General features: G+C 42.8%; 2 protein-coding genes across 4 annotated transcripts in view; both read left to right on the forward strand.

Moving 5' to 3' along the window:
* The first annotated feature begins 63 nt into the window (after nt 1-63).
* LOC109889762 (CDK2-associated and cullin domain-containing protein 1-like) lies at nt 64-10715 on the forward strand. Of its 2 annotated transcripts, XM_020481455.2 has the most exons (9): nt 239-722; nt 6702-6828; nt 6974-7076; nt 7260-7355; nt 7493-7595; nt 7730-7819; nt 7981-8119; nt 8831-8916; nt 9008-10715. In XM_020481455.2, exons 1-8 carry the CDS (start codon nt 401-403, stop codon nt 8871-8873), a joined length of 1023 nt encoding a protein of 340 aa, XP_020337044.1. In that variant the 5' UTR covers nt 239-400; the 3' UTR covers nt 8874-8916; nt 9008-10715. The 2 variants fall into 2 exon arrangements, with proteins under 2 accessions (XP_020337043.1, XP_020337044.1); XM_020481454.2 differs by lacking the exon at nt 8831-8916 and having other exon boundaries at nt 64-722.
* Nucleotides 10716-11907: 1192 nt separating this feature from the next.
* mypn (myopalladin) overlaps nt 11908-20921 on the forward strand; it is a 56279-nt gene continuing 47265 nt past the window's right edge. For both annotated transcript variants that reach the window (XM_020481456.2, XM_020481457.2), the window contains exons 1-2: nt 11908-12108; nt 13488-14639. In XM_020481456.2, coding sequence (XP_020337045.1) covers nt 13489-14639 — 1151 coding nt within the window. In that variant the 5' untranslated portion in view covers nt 11908-12108; nt 13488. The remainder of the gene's footprint in view (nt 12109-13487; nt 14640-20921) is intronic.

Here is a 20921-nt window from a genome sequence, read left to right on the forward strand (position 1 = left end):
TCGTAAGGCGTTACAAGTTCCCCCATTCATTTCCAATTTGGATTGCTATCTCCTCCTTTCAATATCTCTGGCCACACCGCGCCATACACCAAACGGCAGAAAACGTACCGCGAAGTCTGTTCAAGAACGTTTTGGGGAAACTTACAAACCGTTCCGCAATGTAGTTAACGTTCAAGTGAACTGAACGCACATTGTAGTCATTGCATGATTTTAACTACATTGCCCTTCTGCCCCAGTTCAGGCTCTGCCTAAAAGAAAATGCTGCAAAGTGTCGTAAAACAGTTTTCCATGCAGCAGCTAGCGTACAAGGTGTAAAGGGATGGTGCTCTAAAAACGCAAATTTTCAAATCGAACTTGAAATTCATGAACATTTTCCTCAGACAACTTGCAAGGCTAAAGCATGGAGGACATGGAAGACGACTGTTTTGTTCTAAATGACGACTACAACCATAACTACTGTGCGAACAGTGCCAGTGGACAAGTCCTCTATCTCAGGAACGAACTGTCAGATGTACCCCAGCCCCTATCTATCTCGCCGGGTCTAGCCACGCGAGATGTAGCTGCGCAGGAGAACCACTCAAAGGTTTGTTCCAGTTCCAGCAGCGGTTTAAAGTTCATGGATTCAGACTCGAGCAGCGTGAGCAGTGACACCAGCGAGACTGACAGCCCATCGGCGGTGTCCATCGCAGGGAAACTGACCCTGAACTCAGCCTCAAAGTTTCGTAAGTTGAAAGCATCAGCATTAAAAACACAAATTATGACGGCCAAATGTTTATGTTTATCATGTTTTGGACTGACATGGGATGGGGATGTAGCTTGGCATACAATTAAGTTATTGCCATTGCATTGCCTTTGGCCTACACGTCAGTGGAGTAGTTTGGCTACTGTCAGGGCCTGATATTCACTTGTTTAGCCACGTGTCCTGATTGTTATAGTTGTCCAAAGCTCAAGTCACTTGTCCCCCACCAAAAAAAGGTCTGTAAACACCATGGTCCAAAAAGGTGACCATTTTTGTTGTGTGATGCAAGGAAGAGCTAAATAACTTTCATTCTGGTATTGACAATGGAAGGCAGTTTATATTTCCTGTCATTGTGGTCTTGAGTAAGGCACTTAACTCCCCACAACATAAAATACTGTGCTGGTGGGATACTCTATAAAACATTTGATCTGTCAACCCTCCAACTGGAGAGCTACTGGGTGTGCAGGCTTTTTCTCCAACCCTGCTCAAACACACCAGAGTCAGTTTTATTAAGGTCATGTTGAGCAGCTGCTTTTTTTCTTTTCTTTTTTACAATGTGGTGTGTTCGAAGCAAGGCTGGAGCAAAAGCCTGCACACCCAGTAGCTCTCCTTGACTCTCCAGGAGGAGGGTTCACAACCCTGCAAACATTGCAATTACAACCAAATACTTGTCTTAATAAAATAATTCCCTCATTCAATGAACCAGAGATCAAATGGGTGAAATGGGTGAAGTAGCTAACTCAGATGTTTATCTAAGTGTAAGGTTAAAATATTCAGTGTTCAGGGGAGATCTTGACAACATAGGAGCTGTGGCGATTTTAGCATGTACAATGTGGATGCCAGCAAAGCCACAATACATTAATTGGACTACAACTGTGACAAACGGTGCTCACAAACTGTTAGGGCCTACATAAAGCTGTCCCAACAGCAGCCCAAACACCTTAACACTGTTACACCTGGCTATCAGCGGAGCCTTGTCTGGCAGCGAAACAGTTCATTCAGCCTCATTTAGTGCCTTTAAAAAACATTGCTGATATGGCTGACTTGCTTAAACAAATGTGGTTTCTATTGACAATTGAGATGTACAAACTATGGCATAAGGGGACTACGAGCGGATAAAAGGCAATCCGTAATTTTAGATTAAGACATGATTGATGGAGCTAGGACAGACGTAGTCAATATAACTATTTGTTCAGCACTTTTGAAAAGTACAGCGAAAGAATTCAGAACATGGGCCGTTCTTATGGTATTCTCCCTGTACACCAAGTCAGAACCGTAGAATAAATAAAGTGGGCATCTAAGCAGACAATGAAAGCTCTTACAATATTCAATGATGACATTTCTCTAAAACAGGCTATAGGCTACATGTGCACCACCAAGTAAAAACAATAGGCTAAATTATGAAGGGAAAAGGAACCAAATTATTAGGGTGAGGCACATGGGCTACTAATAGCTTACTACACACACTTAGTATAACTTTCTTAGCTACAGTATACATATCTCCTGGCATATGTCATCATTTATGAAGCAGCATACAAGACATTTTTGGACTCACCTTGTTGTACTGTGCACACTTGAACAGGAAGGGGGTGCGGCAGTCCTTCATGGGCAAATTGTCATCAAACTTTGTCATCAAAATCTGGCATTCTCTGGATTTATGGTGCTTTCAAGACAACTGGGAACTCTGAAAAAACAAAGTCCAATCATGACGTTAGTGATCTTCAGGTCAGAGCTCTAGATAGAGGCCAGAGTTCCCGACTTGGAATTCCAAGTTGGATGACCATTCTAAACGTATTTAAAAAAATTTATACCAGTTCCCAGTTTTCTTGAACTCACTGAAGTCTGATATTTCCGAGTTTCCAGTTGTTTTTTGTAAGCGAAAGAAGTCATGCTGGATTGACAGCATGGCCAAAATGTTTATCCTTTTAAGCTTGGAAAAGAGTCCCTTAAACCCAGACTTGGCTCACACATCCACTCCACTGAATAGCAAGCTAGTGATTGATTTGCCATGCTTGCAGTTAGCCACTGATTCCTTTCAAACCACTCATTGTTCAATTTGCGATTTCCAACTTGTTGTGTAATGTTTATCTCCAATGCCCCAATATGTTATATCTATAAATTCTCTTCATATCACAAGGATTGAAAAGGATTTGCTAGTGGATTGTCATCTTGAATCATGATGATGACTGCTAACTAAGATTTTGAAAGTATGATGTTGACTTGATCTGTCCAATAAAAGCTACTGTAGATATAACTTTATCTGTGGCCACACGTAGTGTCCCCATGAGTGACAGAACACTGAGCCAATCACGGTGCAACTAGAGAACTTTGCCAACCCCTAAGCTCTGTATTTTTCGTTGGCTGCCCCACCACAACAGAAAGCTCTGAGCTATGCTGAAACGACTTAATTTTGGAGCTGCCTTACTCAATAAAGCAAAGAGACCGTGTTTGTATGCGGCTTAATGGTTATAATTTGTTTTACACTGTTTGTAAACTGATATGTGACATTTATTAATGCCAAAATAACATGCAAAACAGGCAACCCCCCCCCCCCCAAAAAAAAAATTGCCCAGCGGGATGCTCTCAAATGTGCATCTGTAAAAGTTTGAAAAACGGGAGCTGTGGAGCAGTCAACTTGCGCAATATAGCTATAATCCTCTTGTCCAACAATGTTTTTTACTTGCCCGGGAAGCAGACAAGCGTTAATGACTGTTATGACCTTTGCACCCTATGGTTGGAAGGTCCTTGTTTGGAATCAGTGGTGTAGTTGTGCCTGGAGAAGTGAGTATACAAAATTTCACTCACGGCTCACCCGGCGAAGGAAAAGCTCCCTGTGTGAAAAACATTCTATGAGCAAAGGTGGCATGTACTCTGAATCACATTTTGGTCTTTCAGTCAGGCCAACCCTAGCCCTCGATCATGACTCTCAGTTCCATTACATTACACATAAGTCATTGGATGAAGGTGTCTTCTGTAGGAGAAGGTTTTGTTAAGAGCGCAAAGTTCAGTCTGAACATTAACATGCAACGCTTTCAGTTTGGTTTTGGAAGCATAAGGACCTTATTTTTAATATCCCCAATAAATTATTTCCTAAAAACAAAAGGTTAAATTCATACACCTTTTTATAGGGTTATGGTTTCCACATGGTCATATTTCCATGTTACAGCACTTGTTTTCAGAAGACAGAGTGGACTACCAGTGCTAATTAGGTATCTGCCTCTCTGAACACATATGTAAACGGAAGACAGACGCCACAAAGGTGTTGTCACTGAAAAATACGGTCACCTGCAACTGTGTTAAAACAGTGTACAGTAAGTGTGTATTTGGCTTTTGTGAAATTCTTTTGATGTGATATGAAAGTAGAGGGATTTATGTTTTAGAACTGTACAGCAATTGAGAATCGATTCACGTTTAGATGGTTTCCATTTTTAAATGTATAAAAAGATGGAAATTTAAGATTTACATAAGTATTCAGACCCTTTGCCATGAGACTCGAAATTGAACTCCGGTGCATCCTGTTTCCATTGATCATCCTTGAGATGTTTTTACAACTTGATTGGAGTCCACCTGTTGTAAATTAAATTCATTGGACATGATTTGGAAAGGCACACACCTGTCTATATAAGGTCCCACAGTTGACAGTGCATGTCAGAGCAAAAACCAAGCCATGAGGTTGAAGGAATTGTCCGTAGAGACAGGATTGTTTCCGAGGCACAGATCTGGGGAAGGGTACCAAAGAATATCTGCAGCATTGAATGTCCCCAAGAGCACAGTGGCCTCCATCATTCATAAATGGAAGAAGACTAGGAAGAAGAGTTTTCCTAGAGCTGGCCGCCCTGCAAAACTGAGCAAGAAGGGCCTTGGTCAGGGAGGTGACCAAGACCCTGATGGTCACTCTGATAGAGCTCCTCTGTGGAGATGGCAGAACCTTCTAGAAGGACAACCATCTCTGCAGCGCTCCACCAATCAGGTCTTTATGGTAGAGTGACCAGACAGAAGCCACTCCTCAGGAAAAGGCCTGAATGCCAAGCTTCACGTCTGTAGTTACCCGTGTTAAACAAATCCAAATATACTTTATTCAACCAGCTTCATGAGGTAGTCACCTGGAATGCATTTCAATTAACAGGTGTGCCTTGTTTAAAGTTCATTTGTGGAATTTCTTTCCTTAATGCGTTTGAGTCAATCAGATAGCCCTATTTGGTACAAGACAAAGTCCATATTACGGCAAGAACAGCTCAAACACATCTCAACATCAACTGTTCAGAGGAGACTGAGTGAATCAGGCTTTCATGGTCAAATTACCGTGAAGAAACAACCTCTGAAGGACACCAATAAGAAGAATAGACTTGCTTGGGCAAGAAACGTGAGCAATGGACCTTAGACCGGTGTAAATCTTTCAATTGGTCTGAGTCCAAATTTTTGGTTCCAACCACCGTGTCTTTGTTAGACGCAGAGTACAGTAGGCGAATGGATGATCTCCGCATGTGTGGTTCCCACCATGAAGCATGGAGGAGGAGGTGTGATTGTGTCGGGGTGCTCTGCAGATTACACGGTCTGTGATTTATTTAGAGTTTAAGGCACACTTAACCAGCATTACTATTACAGCATTCTGTAGCGAAAAGCCATCCCATCTGGTTTTGGCTTAGTGGGACTGTCATTTGATTTTCAACAAGACAATGACCCAAAATACACTGCCAGGCTGTGTAAGGGCTATTTGACCAAGGAAAGTGATGGAGTGCTGCATCAGATGAGCTGGTCTCCACAATCACCCAACCTCAACCCAGGAAAAGGAAAAGCAACCAGCAAGTGCTCAGCATATATGGGATCTCCTTCCAGACTTTTGGGAAAGCATTCCAGGTGAAGCTGGTTGAGAGAATGCCAAGAGTGTGCAAAGCTGTCATCAAGGCAAAGGGTGGCTACTTTGAAGAATCTCAAATATAAAATATATTTTTATTTGTTTAACACTTTTTTTGGTTACTATGTGATTCCATATGTTATTTAATAGTTTTGATGTCTTCACTATTATTCTACAATGTATAAAATAGTAGATGTAAAGAAAAAGCCTTGAACGAGTAGGTGTGTCCAAACATTTAGACTAATACTGTATTTTTTTAAACATTTGCAAACATTTCTAAAAACCTGTTTTTGCTTTGTCATTGCGAGGTATTGGGTATAGATTGATGAGGGGGGGGGGGGGGGGGGGATCTGTTTTTAGAATAGGGCTGTGACTTAACACGTGGAAAAAGTCGAGGGGTCTGAATACTTTCCGAATGCACTGTATGTCCTCCACCATTAGCAACTGTAATTACATTTCTAGGGTAAGGGAGTTGACATGAAATAGACTGAACAGAACTACTGCAATGTTACTCTTGTACTTGCATGCTGGGTGGGAGTAACACAGCCTTGGGACGGAAGTAACAGCTGGCGAGAAGTACACAATATCTGTCTAATCTCCATGTTTCTGGTTTGTAATACTTGTTACTTTCAACAAATGTACTATGAGCCATAATTTCATGTTCGTGTCGATTTGAATAATCAATGCTATAGACTCAGAATATATGAAAATGAACCATGCGTCAACATCACAATGTTGCGCAACTACAATATTTTGCCTTACAATATTAATCAGACTAAAATGGATCACAATATAGTATTACAGCTATATTAACACTTTTTTTAATGGGAATGTAGTAATGTTTTTCACCATTTTCAATTACTATGAATGCTTAGCCCTACCAATCAGGTGAGCTCTTAGCTGTCCTGGTCATGCGCGCTCCTCGTGTCTTGACAGAATAAACAGATGTATTCTCTTTACGAACGGCAAACTCATGCTTATAACATTTCCACGGCTTGACATAAAGTAATTGACCCCCCATAATCATGAAGATATATATATATATATATTTGTGACGGCTTAAGTCGTTGTGAAAATAACCTCCCCTTTCATCATTGTGTGGTTCAGTAATGAATGCAATGACCGAAGAGGACTATAGAACCACATACTGGCCAAACCTGGAGAAAGCCATTGACCACCTGCTAATACAAAACCCCATGGACCACATCTCCATTTCATATGAGCAGATTTACAGGTGAGACTCTGTGTGACTGTGTTGATTTCTCACGTAGCTTTTGAAAGAAATGAACACGTGGAACTGCCGTACTCATGTTTGAGACCTTAGAGGGGAGCTATTGCAACTGGTCCGTTTTGAAGTTGTTTTCCTTTCCCTGTTTCAGCTGTGTGTACAAGTGTGTTTGTCAACAGCACTCTGAGCTACTGTACAAAGACTTGATGCTGAAGATTACTACCCATCTTCAACAAGTCTCTTCTGATCTTCAAGTAAGTGGAAACATGGAACCCGGGATCTATGTACCATACTGTACCAAAACGGTTTGCCATGGGAAAACAAAACAAAAAAGTGTTTAATTGGACAAGTACAGATAGTATCTCTTGTTTCACCCCCAAAAAGTGCATAATAACCTGATAAATTAACACTGATATTTTTTTCCTCTCTTTTATCAGATTAGTCCACCACGGAATTTAATTGAGAATTTCAACATTGCTCTGACTCGGTACACAGATGCTCTTCAATGCATAGTTCCCGTATTCATCTACATGGTATGTACCCATATAAGCTGCTCATCTATTTGAGCCAGTTTCCCAGATACAAATGTAGCCTACCCTGTCAATGGTCAGAGCAGACCATAATCATATACTCCTTTCAGACACGCATGTTTTTCTTCCTAATTTCTAAGAATAAGTTCTACATTGAAACGAAGCTAAACCGAGACCTGCGAGAAGATCTCATGAAGCTTTTTACCGATCATGTTGCAGAAAAACATGTCGACACATTAATACGTGAGTACAGTGGACTGGCGAACTGACACCATGCCTTGCAATCCAAACCCAAAACTATTTAGCTTATGATTCATATGACTTAAAATTGTGTTGTTAATTATCTTTTCTTTTTCTTTCTCTGTTTTTCCTTTTAGCTCTTCTCCTCGAAGCCCATTCCATGCCTTTTCAAGTCAGACCTTCAACAATGGCCAGTGTGGTCAAAGGCTTGTATACTCTTTGGCCCGGTGAGCGCTTTCTCTGTCTTTTTCAAATACTATTAACGAAATAGTTAGATCCACTTGTAAAATGACGTTTAACTACTGTAACTGTCGAGCACGATTGTAGAAATATGCGTTTAAGCACTATTTGTGGGTCTCCCACAATGACTATTGGCTACCTGTTTCAGATTGGGCACAATTAGCCCCAGCTGTCTTCTCTGGATTCATTCCTCAAATCAACCCCCCAACAGTGGAATCCCAGCTCTCTGACTATGCTGCTCGTGACCAGAAACTACAAATGGAGCTATCTCTGAATGGTTTTCCCAGGTGAGTGTTATAAGTCAGAGTTTAGCAAAAAAAAACATGTTTTACCTCCCGCCAGGGTTGTGTTCATTAGGAAAACATTTTGCAACAGAAAACAAAAATGAGGTCTCCCGGGTGGCACAGTGGTTAAGGGCGCTGTACTGCAGCGCCAGCTGTGCCACCAGAGACTCTGGGTTCGCGAACAGCGCCCAGGCTCTGTCGTAACCGGCTGCGACCGGGACGTCCGTGGGGCGACGCACAATTGGCCTAGCCTCGTCCGGGTTAGGGAGGGCTTGGCCGGTAGGGATATCCTTGTCTCATCGCGCACCAGCAACTCCTGTGGCGGGCCGGGCGCAGTGCGCGCTAACCAAGATTGGCAGGTGCACGGTGTTTCCTCCGACACATTGGTGCGGCTGGCTTCCGGGTTGGATGCGTGCTGTGTTAAGAAGCAGTGCGGCTTGGCTGGGTTGTGTATCGGAGGACGCATGACTTTCAACCTTCGTCTCTCCCGAGCCCGTACGGGAGTTGTAGCGATGAGACAAGATAGTAGCTACCAAACAATTGGATTCCACGAAATTGGGGAGAAAAAGGGGTAAAATAAAAGAAAACAAAAATGAGCATTTCTTATTAAACAAGTTCAGATGGGAAACATCCCCATTTCGGACCATTTTCTTCGGTTGTGCCCCTAATGAACACAGCCCTGGTTTTTGATTAAGCTTTCTTTTTGTTTTGCAGAGGTGACCAGTCTCGCAAGAGAGCCAGCGAGGAGTCTGCATAGAATAAGGATGATGCATACTTTGCTTGCTATTGACTTTAAAAATGTAACTTTATTTGCATCATGATTCATAATCAGACTTATTGAAAAAACACAAATATGAGTAACTGGTTGTTGTTTTTTTTTTTTTTATGCAGATGCTCTGACCGTCGGCGACCTGGCTCAACCCAAATTGACAAAACACTGTGAATGACGAAGATTCTCTGATGCTGAGTGAAGTGGGTGAGCGTCAGCCAAGCTTCATTTTTGACCCACGCGAGTTGTAGTGGACACTGTTTCTTTGCCTCCTCTGAAAAGCACAGTGAATTCATGATGGTGCATCATTGATCTTCCAGTTTTTGATGATAAATGAATCTTCTTTATTGTTAAGATACTACAAGGTTTAATGGGTTTGTTCTTATTTTTCCATTAAAGTGTGCCTTCTGCTCTGCTTTGTTGGGATATTCAAGTTGCCTAACAGATGCCATTTTAGGCTCCCGAGTGGCGCAGCGGTCAAAAAACACTGCATCTCAGTGCTAGAAGCGTCACTACAGACCTGGTTTGATTCCAGGCTGTGTCACAACCGGCCGCGATTCGGAGTCCCATAGGTCCCATAGGGCGGCGCACAATTGGCCCAGCGTCGTCCGGGTTAGGGCTTGGCCGGGGTAGGACGTCATTGTAAATAAGAATATTTTCTTAACTGACTTGCCAAGTTAAATAAATACAATAAAAAAAACTGGTGGATGGGCATGAATCCCAGTTTGACCACATATTGTATACTGTGTCAATCATGGGTCATGTTCATTAGGGCATGCGGCAACACAAAAAAAATGGACAGATATATTTTACAATGGAAAACAAAAAGGCTTGTTTCTGATTGGACAAATCTGGGTAGTCCCTCCCTTTTCCATTTTTGCCCCCTCTTTTTGTTCCTAATGAACATGGCCCTGGTCTCTAACCAGGACCACCCGGATCTCCTATTGGTCTTATTGATCTGATTGAGTAACTGACAGTCTGCTGCTATTCCTCATTTGTTGTTGTGTAGAACACTTGATTCCTGTCTCTTGTTTAACTAATATTGTGTCCCTTTTGTATCAGTCAGGTCAGTCTTGATTCTCCCCAGTCATTTTTAAGCTAAAGGGGCTTGTCTTTGTAATCTCGTCACACATTTAAAATGTCTATCATGGCAACTTTAAACGAATCCACCTCCCAAGTCATGTTTATCTGGGATTTACAGAATAAAATCTGGCCGGCACAACATAGTATTTCTTTCTCAATGGGTACAAAAAGCAGCAAAGCATGTTCCGTTACATTTTGAGTAAAGTTTAGGTTATAACTGTGAAAAGGTTGTGTAGATAATTTTTTAAAGGATTACATTTCGCTTTTATTGAGTTGTTGTCTAACCAAATCATATTTGCCAAGCACGCTAAAGATGATTCACAATGTTTTTATTCCCTGTTATTAAAAGTTGCATTGTGACTCCAGAAATGATGGCGTCAGTCTCCCCATGTTGCTGCATTAGCCTGTGCATTATATCAAGTCACTGAGCCAATTGATTACAATCAAATTTTGAAAATGTTGTGAATTTGGTTACAGTGATGATGTCAAATGATGTACAGTAGGTGGATGTCGAATGATCCCGCTGTTCTCTCAAGTTGCCCAGATGATGATCAATTTGACCTTCCTTTGTTACATGTTTATGTTGAGTTAAAGTATTTGATACAGCTCTTTGCACTGTTTTAAGTGTAATGTGATGCTCGAGCTTGGTTGTGATTGTTTTCCTGTGAGGATGTTGGAGATGACTCACTCATTGTCTTATGTACAGTTTTACTTTCAATAAACACATCTTGAAAATGATGTATATTATCACCTGTGGAATCACTGGGGTTTGGTGGGATCTTGTGGGCGGAGTAATTGATGGACTAAGGACACCAGGCAGAGTTTCTCCTAAGTTAATTAGTACTGTGAATAAAGGCTCAAATAATTAAATAAATACAGGCTTAAACGATGCAGGAGAACGGAGGAAATCAACACAGGATACTCAGATGCGTGAAGTTATGGCATTCATTAAGTTGTAATTACTGTCTTTAAGCATTGTTTAAGAGCGAGCACTGAAATAAAGGCATATTGCTGGACCTCTTCTCTGATACGTTATCTTTGTAGCAGGCCAATTATACGTTTTTTTATTTTTTTTAATTTAATGCTAAAAAATGCATGCCTGAGTTGAATGATGCAGTATAGATACACTGAGTATATGAAACATTAGGAGCACCTGCTCTTTCAATGATATGCACTGACCAGGTGAATCCAGGTGAACACTATGATCCCTTATTAAATCCACAGGTTAAAGAAGGACTTATAAGCCTTGAGACAATTGAGACATGGATTGTGTGTGTGTGCCATTCTGAGGGTGAATGGGCCAGACAAAACACTTAAGTGGCTTTGAACGGGTTATGGTAGTAGTTGCCAGATGCACCAGTTTGAGTGTGTCAAGAACTGCTACACTGCTGGGTTTTTCACACAACATTTTCCCATGTGTGTCATTTGAGTCGATATGGGCCAGCATCCCTGTGGAATGCTTTCGACACCTTGTAAAGACCTTTCCCCAACAAATTGATGCTGTTCTGAGGGCAAAAGGGGGTGCAACTCAATATTAGGAAGGGGTTTCGAATGTTTTGTAAACTCTTGTGTGTATATAATCATTAGGAAGTCATAGTCAAGATATCAATGTTCATGAGATCAAATATAGAGTGGTGGGGCTCTATGGTAATGCCCGTTCAACTAGTTCACCAAGAGCACGCACTTTGTTGTTAATAAACACCAGTAACCTGCCGGTTAACATTAGTGTGTCCGGAGGCTCCACAAGGAGCTTCTAATTCGGTGGAGTGGCTGTGCTTTGACAGACTACTGTATGTGCTGCCGGAGGAGGGATCCCTTTCTAGAACGCCTCCACTGGCCAATGAGCTTAGACGCCACCCAGACACATGGTCCGGGCCACCCCAAAATAACCTGCGACTAGTGCACTCACAAATGTTATTACTTTTACTGGTGACAGGTTGCCCTAGCTACTCGCCTCCACATGTCCCAGTAAACTCCAAGGTTAACTCTGTTCAAGTAATTGGGAAGCCGGCCGGGGAAGCTGCCTCTTGTGTTCACATTTTCAAGGTGGCCACCACCAACTGAAGACCAGAATCGCCTCTCTTTGAGCAAAGGTGCGCTCCGAGGATTACCACAAGCTCCCGCTGGGGTTTATTTGAAGGTAAAACACCCAAACCCTGTTACCTGTCGTTCATAAGTGTCCTATTGACTGTCGTTTGGGTTCATACATCATCCACCAATGAATTGGTGTACAGTAAACTCTCAGCACATTTCACATAGACCCACTTCCTTGGGCAAGCATGGGCTTAAGGCTTATATTATTGATTTTGAAGTGACTGTTACGTTTGAATAGATCTAGCAAGAACCTGGGTGGGTATAGTTGCTTTTTTTCAGTGTTCAGTGTCTCCCTCATAAACTCAAACAAAATGATTTGGTTGTGTGATTAGATTTTTTTGGTAAGTGATCAAATCCTTTTTGAGTGCACAGAAGATGAGGATAACAGTTTTTTTTCTTGATTTTGTTCATGTAAACTGAGCCCTGAGCCCTCTATAATTAGATATGACTTGGGGGGGGGCTTGGAGGCTGTTTGCAAAGGATTCATGTACACAACAGCTGTGGCTGCAAGTCTGTTGGAAGGGGCATTGCTGCCTCTCTTAATTGCGCAGATTTGAGTGTCAGTAGCATCTGTGTACCCTATCCTGTTTCTGGGTTCAATAACTACTTGGAGCTATAGTGTCAAAAAGCTTTTTAAAGGCTGGGCATGAAGGAAAATGATGTCTTAAATGCACCGAAAACAGCTATGCTTATCCAAGTTGGGTGAGATCCAATGTCCATGCATGAAACTAAATCTCTGTCTGGGGCCACAAGAGGTTTAAGGTGTTTAGAAATGAAAAGAGTATTTTAATAGGTATCAAATGCATTGTGGTTTAGCACTGGGTTGAAACACGTTGGCATGCTTTTATTAGTATTCAAATGGGTGTGATTACTCTAGACTCGAGTCTAGTGTTTGTTTTCCTTCTGCTTAATGAATAATGAAACAAGATATTTTGTATGTTATTGAAACAATTAGTCATATTGACCAATTACACTCCCTAGTCAGGTTTGTAGCTGTGCCCTAACTCCAAGCCATGTGGCTGCTTGCTGATTTTGTGAAAGAATTATGACCCCACGAATGTTAAGCCTAGCAAACCGATTCCAAAGAATGACACTGTGTGTCAACAGTTTTTGTGGGGGTGGTATTTGTGTATGGGGTACTGTGAATTTCCATTGCAATTGAAAGAGAAAGGTAGTACTGCAGAAGCGCATCCTAAAATAGGAATGTTTTATGACCAACGAGTGGAGTACACATTGTTAATCTTATTGAGATGACTTCCAAAGTATTCTGTGATCTTACCAACATTTAATTCGTTCTGTCAAATATTGAGTTCATGGGAGAAGCATTGACTGAACTTATTTAAATTATACTGTTTCACGGGGGGAATAGAAAATATACACTGATACACTAAAATAAACCGTTTAAACCCTTTTATTCCCCCACAGCATGCAAGAGAACAGCGTGGACCAGCCTACATCATTATCTCAGCTCTTGAGAGAGAACTACTTGGCCGAAGCACGAGCACACCAGAGACACAGCGAGATGAGTCGTTCCGACTCCTCCTCACGGCGCCTGGTCTACGGGCCCCTCAAAGGCAAGATGGCTGACTCTGTGGGGCTGGACGAGCCGCAACACCAGCTCCCAGACCTCTCAGCCTTCCTGAGTCAGGAAGAACTGGATAAGAGTGTTAACCTGGCCTGTCAGGCTATTGGACCCGAGGCCCGCGAAGAGAGGTCAGATGTCAAGGCCTCCCCCTCTGCCACCTCCGACACTCCCGACACCCAGCCTGATCCGGAATTAAAAGAACCCCTACCAACACACCCGACATTCTTGCCAGAGAGACGGCCATACCCACCTCTGTCCCTCCAGGACAATGTTATAAGGACAGACGGACAGATATATCAGCCGTCCCAACCGTCCATCCAGGACAACTCGATGAGGACAGACATACAGTCGTTCCCACCGTCCATCATCCAAGATATTGCAGTGAAGGACAACCGGGAGGACATTAAGAGACCAGGGGCTGGGGGGAGGAACACCCCGGCGTTCGGCCTGGAGAACCAGTCCAAGAAGGAGTTCCTCAACAAGGCAGCGGACTTCATCGAGGAGCTCTCCTCTCTGTTCAAGGCAAACAGCTCCAAAAGGATACGGCCCCGATCGTGCAAAGCTCATAGGAGCAGAGCCAACAAGGTCCAAGCCGATGGGAGCATTTACTCCCTGAATGCAGACGACAGGGAACGGCCCATTCTTCTCCAAGACTTCGAAATGGAGATGGAGAGGCCTGCTAATCCCTTCTGCATTCAGCCGCCAGAGGTCCCAGGTTTGGACATGGACCCGGGTTATGGGCACGCTGACTTCCCCATGCAGGACTGCAGGACTACTGAGGAGCAGTATGATGACACTGAGGTGCTGGAGGAGGATGAAGTGGATGAGGCTGAGAGCCCTGCCCTGGTGGAGATCACCCCTGGAGTGTACACAGCCGACCCCATCTGTGAGCCCCCTCACTTCATCCAGAAACTGAAAAGCAGGGAGGTGTCGGAGGGCAGCAAGGTCCAGCTGGACTGCATTGTTCAAGGACTCCCCATGCCCGAAGTCCGGTAAGGCGAAACCAAACGTTCAAACTCAACTACAATGTTAGTGTTTTTGTAGCCATAGATGCATATCTTCATTTAAAGGATATCGTCACATTTTTTTTTTTTTTAACAATAATCTTTATTTTTCAACATACTCTCAAAGTAGTCTATAGGGCAAGGAGAAACTTTCATCCACAGTTCAAATAGCCATTTCTAACTTTAACTAGCTTTACAGTGGCTAAAGTTAGCAGTGGCTTTTGTAACAAATCTGAACAGTTGATGAAACTTTATCCCATCCCCATAGACTACTTTCAGGTTAAATGGAAAAATATAGACTAGTAATAAAAAATAAAAATAAAAAGTGAAAATGTACTGTAAACTCGGGTAGTACTTTGATAGTAGTACACAAGGTTGTACACAAGGTGGTAGTACACACGTTTTATTGTGATTTACTAGCTAGCTGATTTGAATGCCCCATGCTTTCCCCGGGAGGTGGATCTGCTCTTGCAGTCTCTCTGAAACGATTCTAAATTTGCCTCATTGAAATGTAATACCATGAGAAGTCAGCCGGTGAGTCAGTGTGGTCAGCAAGCACATATGAGCCTTAAAACAGGCGATTACTCACCACATAGCAGAATCTGAGTACAAATGCGTTATTTTCCTGTTGAAGACATAATCTAAATGGACATATGAAAGAAGCACAGGAATCGAGGGTGAGTGAGCAATATGATGTAAAGTGGCCCAATTTTGATATTCAGAATGTTGTTGACGTTGTCAGATAGGAACACTCCAGTATTTTTGCTGGAGTACTTATTCAACACATTTTGAAATATATATTGATTTTGTTTCAAAGAAAAGAAGGACAATAAGAAAAGCACTTCTTATAGGTATTTTGTCAATTGTAAACTGACAAGCAAACAGTCATATTTGCTATGTTTGGGCTTGAATTTGAATGCAAATATTCAAATATGCCTCCCTACTGGGCACACACTGGCTGAATCACAATTTCAATTTCATGGTTGAATTGACGACTGTGCCCAGCTGATCAGGACATCCATGACACTGAGCTAGTATTTACAGTATACACTCACTTAAAAATGCAAATTTCTCTAACTCTTCCGGACGCCCTGTTTATAGGTGCCCCTGTTTGTGTATTTTGTTTAATGTCTGGAACATTCGATCATAACAGTGTTTGTGTGCCAGTGTGTGTACGCAGCATTCTAAAATGCCAATGGGTTTTATCAGCACATGACAATGCTCTTAAATATCTGAACACGGATTGTGGCCTATTTGCCAAGAAATAACAGAAGAGTGATTCCTGCATTATGGACATTACATTTGCATGCAAAATCACAATTTGAATGTCTCACAGAATGGACAAAACAAAATGTAAATGTGTGTGTCTATGGAACCCTTTGGTGGGAGTAAATTTCCCCAGAAAACAGAGTGTTGGCATGTTGTAGAAAAGAAGCAAAGAAGGAAGCATCATCGATGTTACATGAAATGGGCAAGCTTTTTGGTGAGACTGAACATATAAGCCAAAGTCTGAATTTGTAAGTCTTAGGTCAAAACATGGATAGCCATGTCGAAGGAAAGGTTTGGCTGAACACAAAAAACAAACATTTGGAAAATGTGGTTATTTCCATTTATTACTTTACAGAGGAAAGAAAACGACTGTTATGGATCTTACAGAGTCTGAAATAGACATTCAAATCTTAAACGTGTATTGATCAAAATCTATCATTACACATTTGTTGTCATTTGGAATGTTCTGAAAAGGTCAGCAGAAGGCATAGTACCTTAGGATTACATAATTACAGGTGGCCTGACGGCAGGTAGCTGAATGGTTAAGAGCATTGTGCCAGTAACCAAAATGTTGCTGGTTTGAATCCTACAGCCGACTAGGTGAAACATCTGTCTGCATAGTATACAAGTCCATGTTTTATCTTATATATACACTACAGTTCAAAAGTTTGGGGCCACTTAGAAATATCCTTGTTTATGAAAGAAAATCACATATTTTGCCCATTAAAATAACATAAAATTGATCAGAAATGCAGTGTAGACATTGCTAATGTTGTAAATGACTATTGTAGCTGGAAATGGCAGATTTTTTAATGGAATATCTGCATAGGCGTACAGAGGCCCATTATCAGCAACCATCACTCCTGTGTTCCAATGGCACGTTGTGTTAGCTTATCCAAGTTTATCATTTTAAAAGTCTGATTGATCATTAGAAAACCCTTTTGCAATTATGTTAGCACAGCTGAAAACTGTTGTTCTGATTAAAGAAGCAATAAAACTGTCCTTCTTTAGTCTAGTTGAGTTTCTGGAGCATCAGTATTTGTGGGTTTGATTACAGGCTCAAAATGGCCAGAAACAAAGAACTTTTTTCCTGAAACTCGTCAGTCTATTCTTGTTCTGAGAAATCAAGGCTATTCCATGCGAGAAATTGCCAAGTCACTGAAGATCTCGTACAACGCTATGTACTACTCCCTTCACAGAACAACGCAAACTGTCTCTAACCAGAATAGAAAGAGGAGTGGGAGGCCCCGGTGCACAACTAAGCATGAGGACAAGTACATTAGAGTGTCTAGTCGTCAAATGGCAGCTTCACTAAATAGTAACCGCAAACACCAGTCTCAACGTCAACAGTGAAGAGGCGACTCCGGGATGCTGAGTGTCTGCTGAGAACAGACATGTAAAGAAGTGTCTATGGAATAAAATGTGTAGTTACAAATATTTCTGTCCTGGGTTCTTGTACCTTACGACCCAATCTTTGGGCTTCCCAAGAGGAAGCGGCAGCGAAAAAGAGGCTGAAGAGCTGGCATCTTGGTGAGACTAGGGCAAAAGGGAAAACCTTCCACCACTTCCCTCCATTCTATTGGCCAATCACTCGATAATAAGATGGATGACCTCCGATCACAAATTTGCTATCAACTGGACTCTTCTAACTGGAATATTCTCAGTTTTTCTGAGAGATACCCCCAATGACTATCCAACTCGATGGATTCTCCATTCGCTGAGCAGACAGGACAATGGATTCGGGGAAATCCAGAGAGGGGAAGGGTAAGTTTCTTCGTCAACAACAGCAAATTGTGTGCAAACTATAGCACAGTGGAAGTCTCAACCTATTGTTCACCTGTCTTGGAATACACTATGGTCAAATACCGACCCTTCTACCTCCCGATAGTTTTCATCTGTTATCATGACTGCTGTATATATTCCACCTCAGGACAACAACAAGATGGCACTTAACAAACTGTACGAAGCTATAAACAAGCAGGAAACCAAGCACCCGGAGGCTGCTTTTCTTGTTGCCGCTGATTTTCATTCTGCGTCACTAAAACACGTGATGCCCACAAGTAAGCATACAAGGCCTCCCTCGTCTCCCTTCAGCAAATCAGATCATGACTCAATACCACTGCTTCCTGTTTTCAAACAGAAGCTCAAACAGGAAGTATCTGTGACACGCTCCATAGAGAAATGGTCCACCAAAGCGGAGACTAAGCTGCAGGACTGCTTTGCTAGTGCTGACTGGAATATGTTCCAGGACTCTGCCAATAGCATCAACGAGCTAACCATCTCCATCCCTGGCTTCATCAGGAAATGCATCCCCGACGATGTCCCCCCCCCAATCAAAGACCTGGATTAACACAGAGGTACTCACTAACTAAAGGACAGAGCTACCGCACACAGGCCTATCACAGCAAACCCAGAGTCAACGGTTGAGAACACAAACGCATACAAGAAGTCCTGCTACGACCTCTGCAGAACCCCCATACAGGCAAAAGGACAATATAGGAACAAGGTGGAATCCTATTACACTGACTCCGACGATCAAAGCATGTGGCAGGGGCTACAGTCCATCACGGATTACAAAGGAAGATCTAGCCGTGATCTGCCCAACGATGCTTCCTCTACCTAACGAATTCAATGCATTTTATGCACGCTTCGACAAAACAAAACTGAGCCGTGCATGAGGCCCCCTCCTTGTCACAGAGGACTGGGTGATCTCGCTCTCCAACTTGAGTAAGGCTTTTAATCTGGTCAACACTCACAAGACCACAGTGCCGAACCGTATTCCAGGTCGCGTTCTCAGAGCATGCGCAGACCCACTGGCAGGCATCTTCACAGTAATTTTCAACCTCTCCTTGTCCCAGTCTGTAAACCCCACATCTCAAGCTGACCACCATCATTCCTGTTCCGAAGAAGTCTAAGGCTATCTGCCACAATGACTACCGCCCTGTAGCTCTCACATCTGTTATTATTCAAGGAGCGTGACACTAGCCTGGATGCTTATAAGAAATTCCACTACAAACTCAGATGAGCCATCAAACAGGCAAAGCATCAATACAGGACCAAGATCAAATCCTACTATGCCGGCTCTGATGCTCGACAGATGTGGCAGGGCTTAAAAACTAGCACGGATTACAAAGGGAAAACAGACAAGATAAATGCCTTCCATGTTGATTTCGAGGCAAGCATCATTGAACCATACATGAGAGCACCAGCTGTTCCGGACAACTGTGTGATCTCGCTCAAGAACCCCGTGCCAACGTAACCTGCCTAAATTACTATTGCACCTTAGCACTCATATATAGCCATGAAATGCTTTGAAAGGCTGGTCGTGGCTAACATCAACACGATCATCCCAGACACACTGGACCCACTCCAGTTCGTCTACCACCCCAACAGATCCACAGAAGACACAATCCCTATTGCACTCCACACTGCCCCCACCCACCTGGACAAAAGGAATACTTATGTAAGAATGCTGTTCATTGACTACAGTGCAGCATTGAACAACAGCCCCCTCCAAGATCTTCACCAAGCTCAGGACCCTTGGACTGAACACCTCCCTCTGCAACTGGATCCTGGACTTCCTGAAGGGCCTCCCCCCAGGTAGTGAGGGTAGACACATCGGCCACACTGACCATCAACACCGGGGCCCCTCAAGGGTGCGTGCTTAGTACCTGTACTCCTGTTCACCCACGACTGCGTGGCCACGCAGAACTCTGACACCATCATCAAGTTTGCTGATGACACGACGGTGGTGGGACTGATCACTGACGATGATGAGGCGTTGGTGATCAGTCCCACCACAGTCGTGGAGGCCAGGTCATCTGATGCAGCACTTCATCACTCTCCTTCTAGGTCAAATATCCCTTATACAGCCTGAAGGTGTGTTGGGTCTTTATCCTGTTGAAAAATATCGCTGCTGAATGCTGTGGTAGCCATGCTGGTTAAGTGTGCCTTGAATTCTAAATAAATCACAGACAGTGTCACCAGCAAAGGACCAACACACCACCTCCTCCATGCTTCCCGGTAGGAACCACACATGCAAAGATCATCATTTCACCAACTGCATTTTACAAAGACGTGATGGCTGGAACCAAAAATTCACATTTGGACTCATCAGACCAATGGACAGATTTCCACTGGTCTAATGTCCATTGCTTGTGTTTCTTGGCCCAAGCAAGTCTCTTCTTATTATTAGTGTCCTTTAGTAGTGGTTTCTATGCAGCGATTCAACCGTAAAGGCCTAATTCAGTCTCCTCTGAAAAGTTGATGTTGAGATGTATCTGTTACTTGAACTCTGTGAAGCATTTATTTGGGCTGCAATTTCTGAGGCTGGTAACTGTAATGAACTTATTCTCTGCAGCAGAGGTAACTCTGGGTCTTCCTTTCCTGTGGCAGTCCTCGTGATAGCCTGTTACATCATAACGCTTGATTGGTTTTGAGACAGCTCTTGAAGAAACTTTCAAAGTTCTTGAAATGTTCTGTATTGATTGACCTTCATGTCTTAAAGTAATGATGGACTGTTGTTTCTCTGCTTATTTGAGCTGTTCTTGCCATAATATTGACTTTGTCTTTTACCAAATCATAAATCAAATTTATTTATATAGCCCTTCGTACATCAACTGATATCTCAAAGTGCTGTACAGAAACCCAGCCTAAAACCCCAAACAGCAAGCAATGCAGGTGTAGAAGCATGGTGGCTAGGAAAAACACCCTAGAAAGGCCAAAACCTAGGAAGAAACCTAGAGAGGAACCAGGCTATGTGGGGTGGCCAGTCCTCTTCTGGCTGTGCCGGGTGGAGATTATAACAGAACATGGCCAAGATGTTCAAATGTTCATAAATGACCAGCATGGTCAAATAATAATAAGGCAGAACAGTTGAAACTGGAGCAGCAGCACGGCCAGGTGGACTGGGGACAGCAAGGAGTCATCATGTCAGGTAGTCCTGGGGCATGGACCTAGGGCTCAGGTCCTCCGAGAGAGAGAAAGAAAGAGAGAAAGAGA

Source organism: Oncorhynchus kisutch, linkage group LG4 (assembly GCF_002021735.2).
Source record: "Oncorhynchus kisutch isolate 150728-3 linkage group LG4, Okis_V2, whole genome shotgun sequence".
In the NCBI taxonomy this organism is placed as follows: Eukaryota; Metazoa; Chordata; class Actinopteri; order Salmoniformes; family Salmonidae; genus Oncorhynchus; species Oncorhynchus kisutch.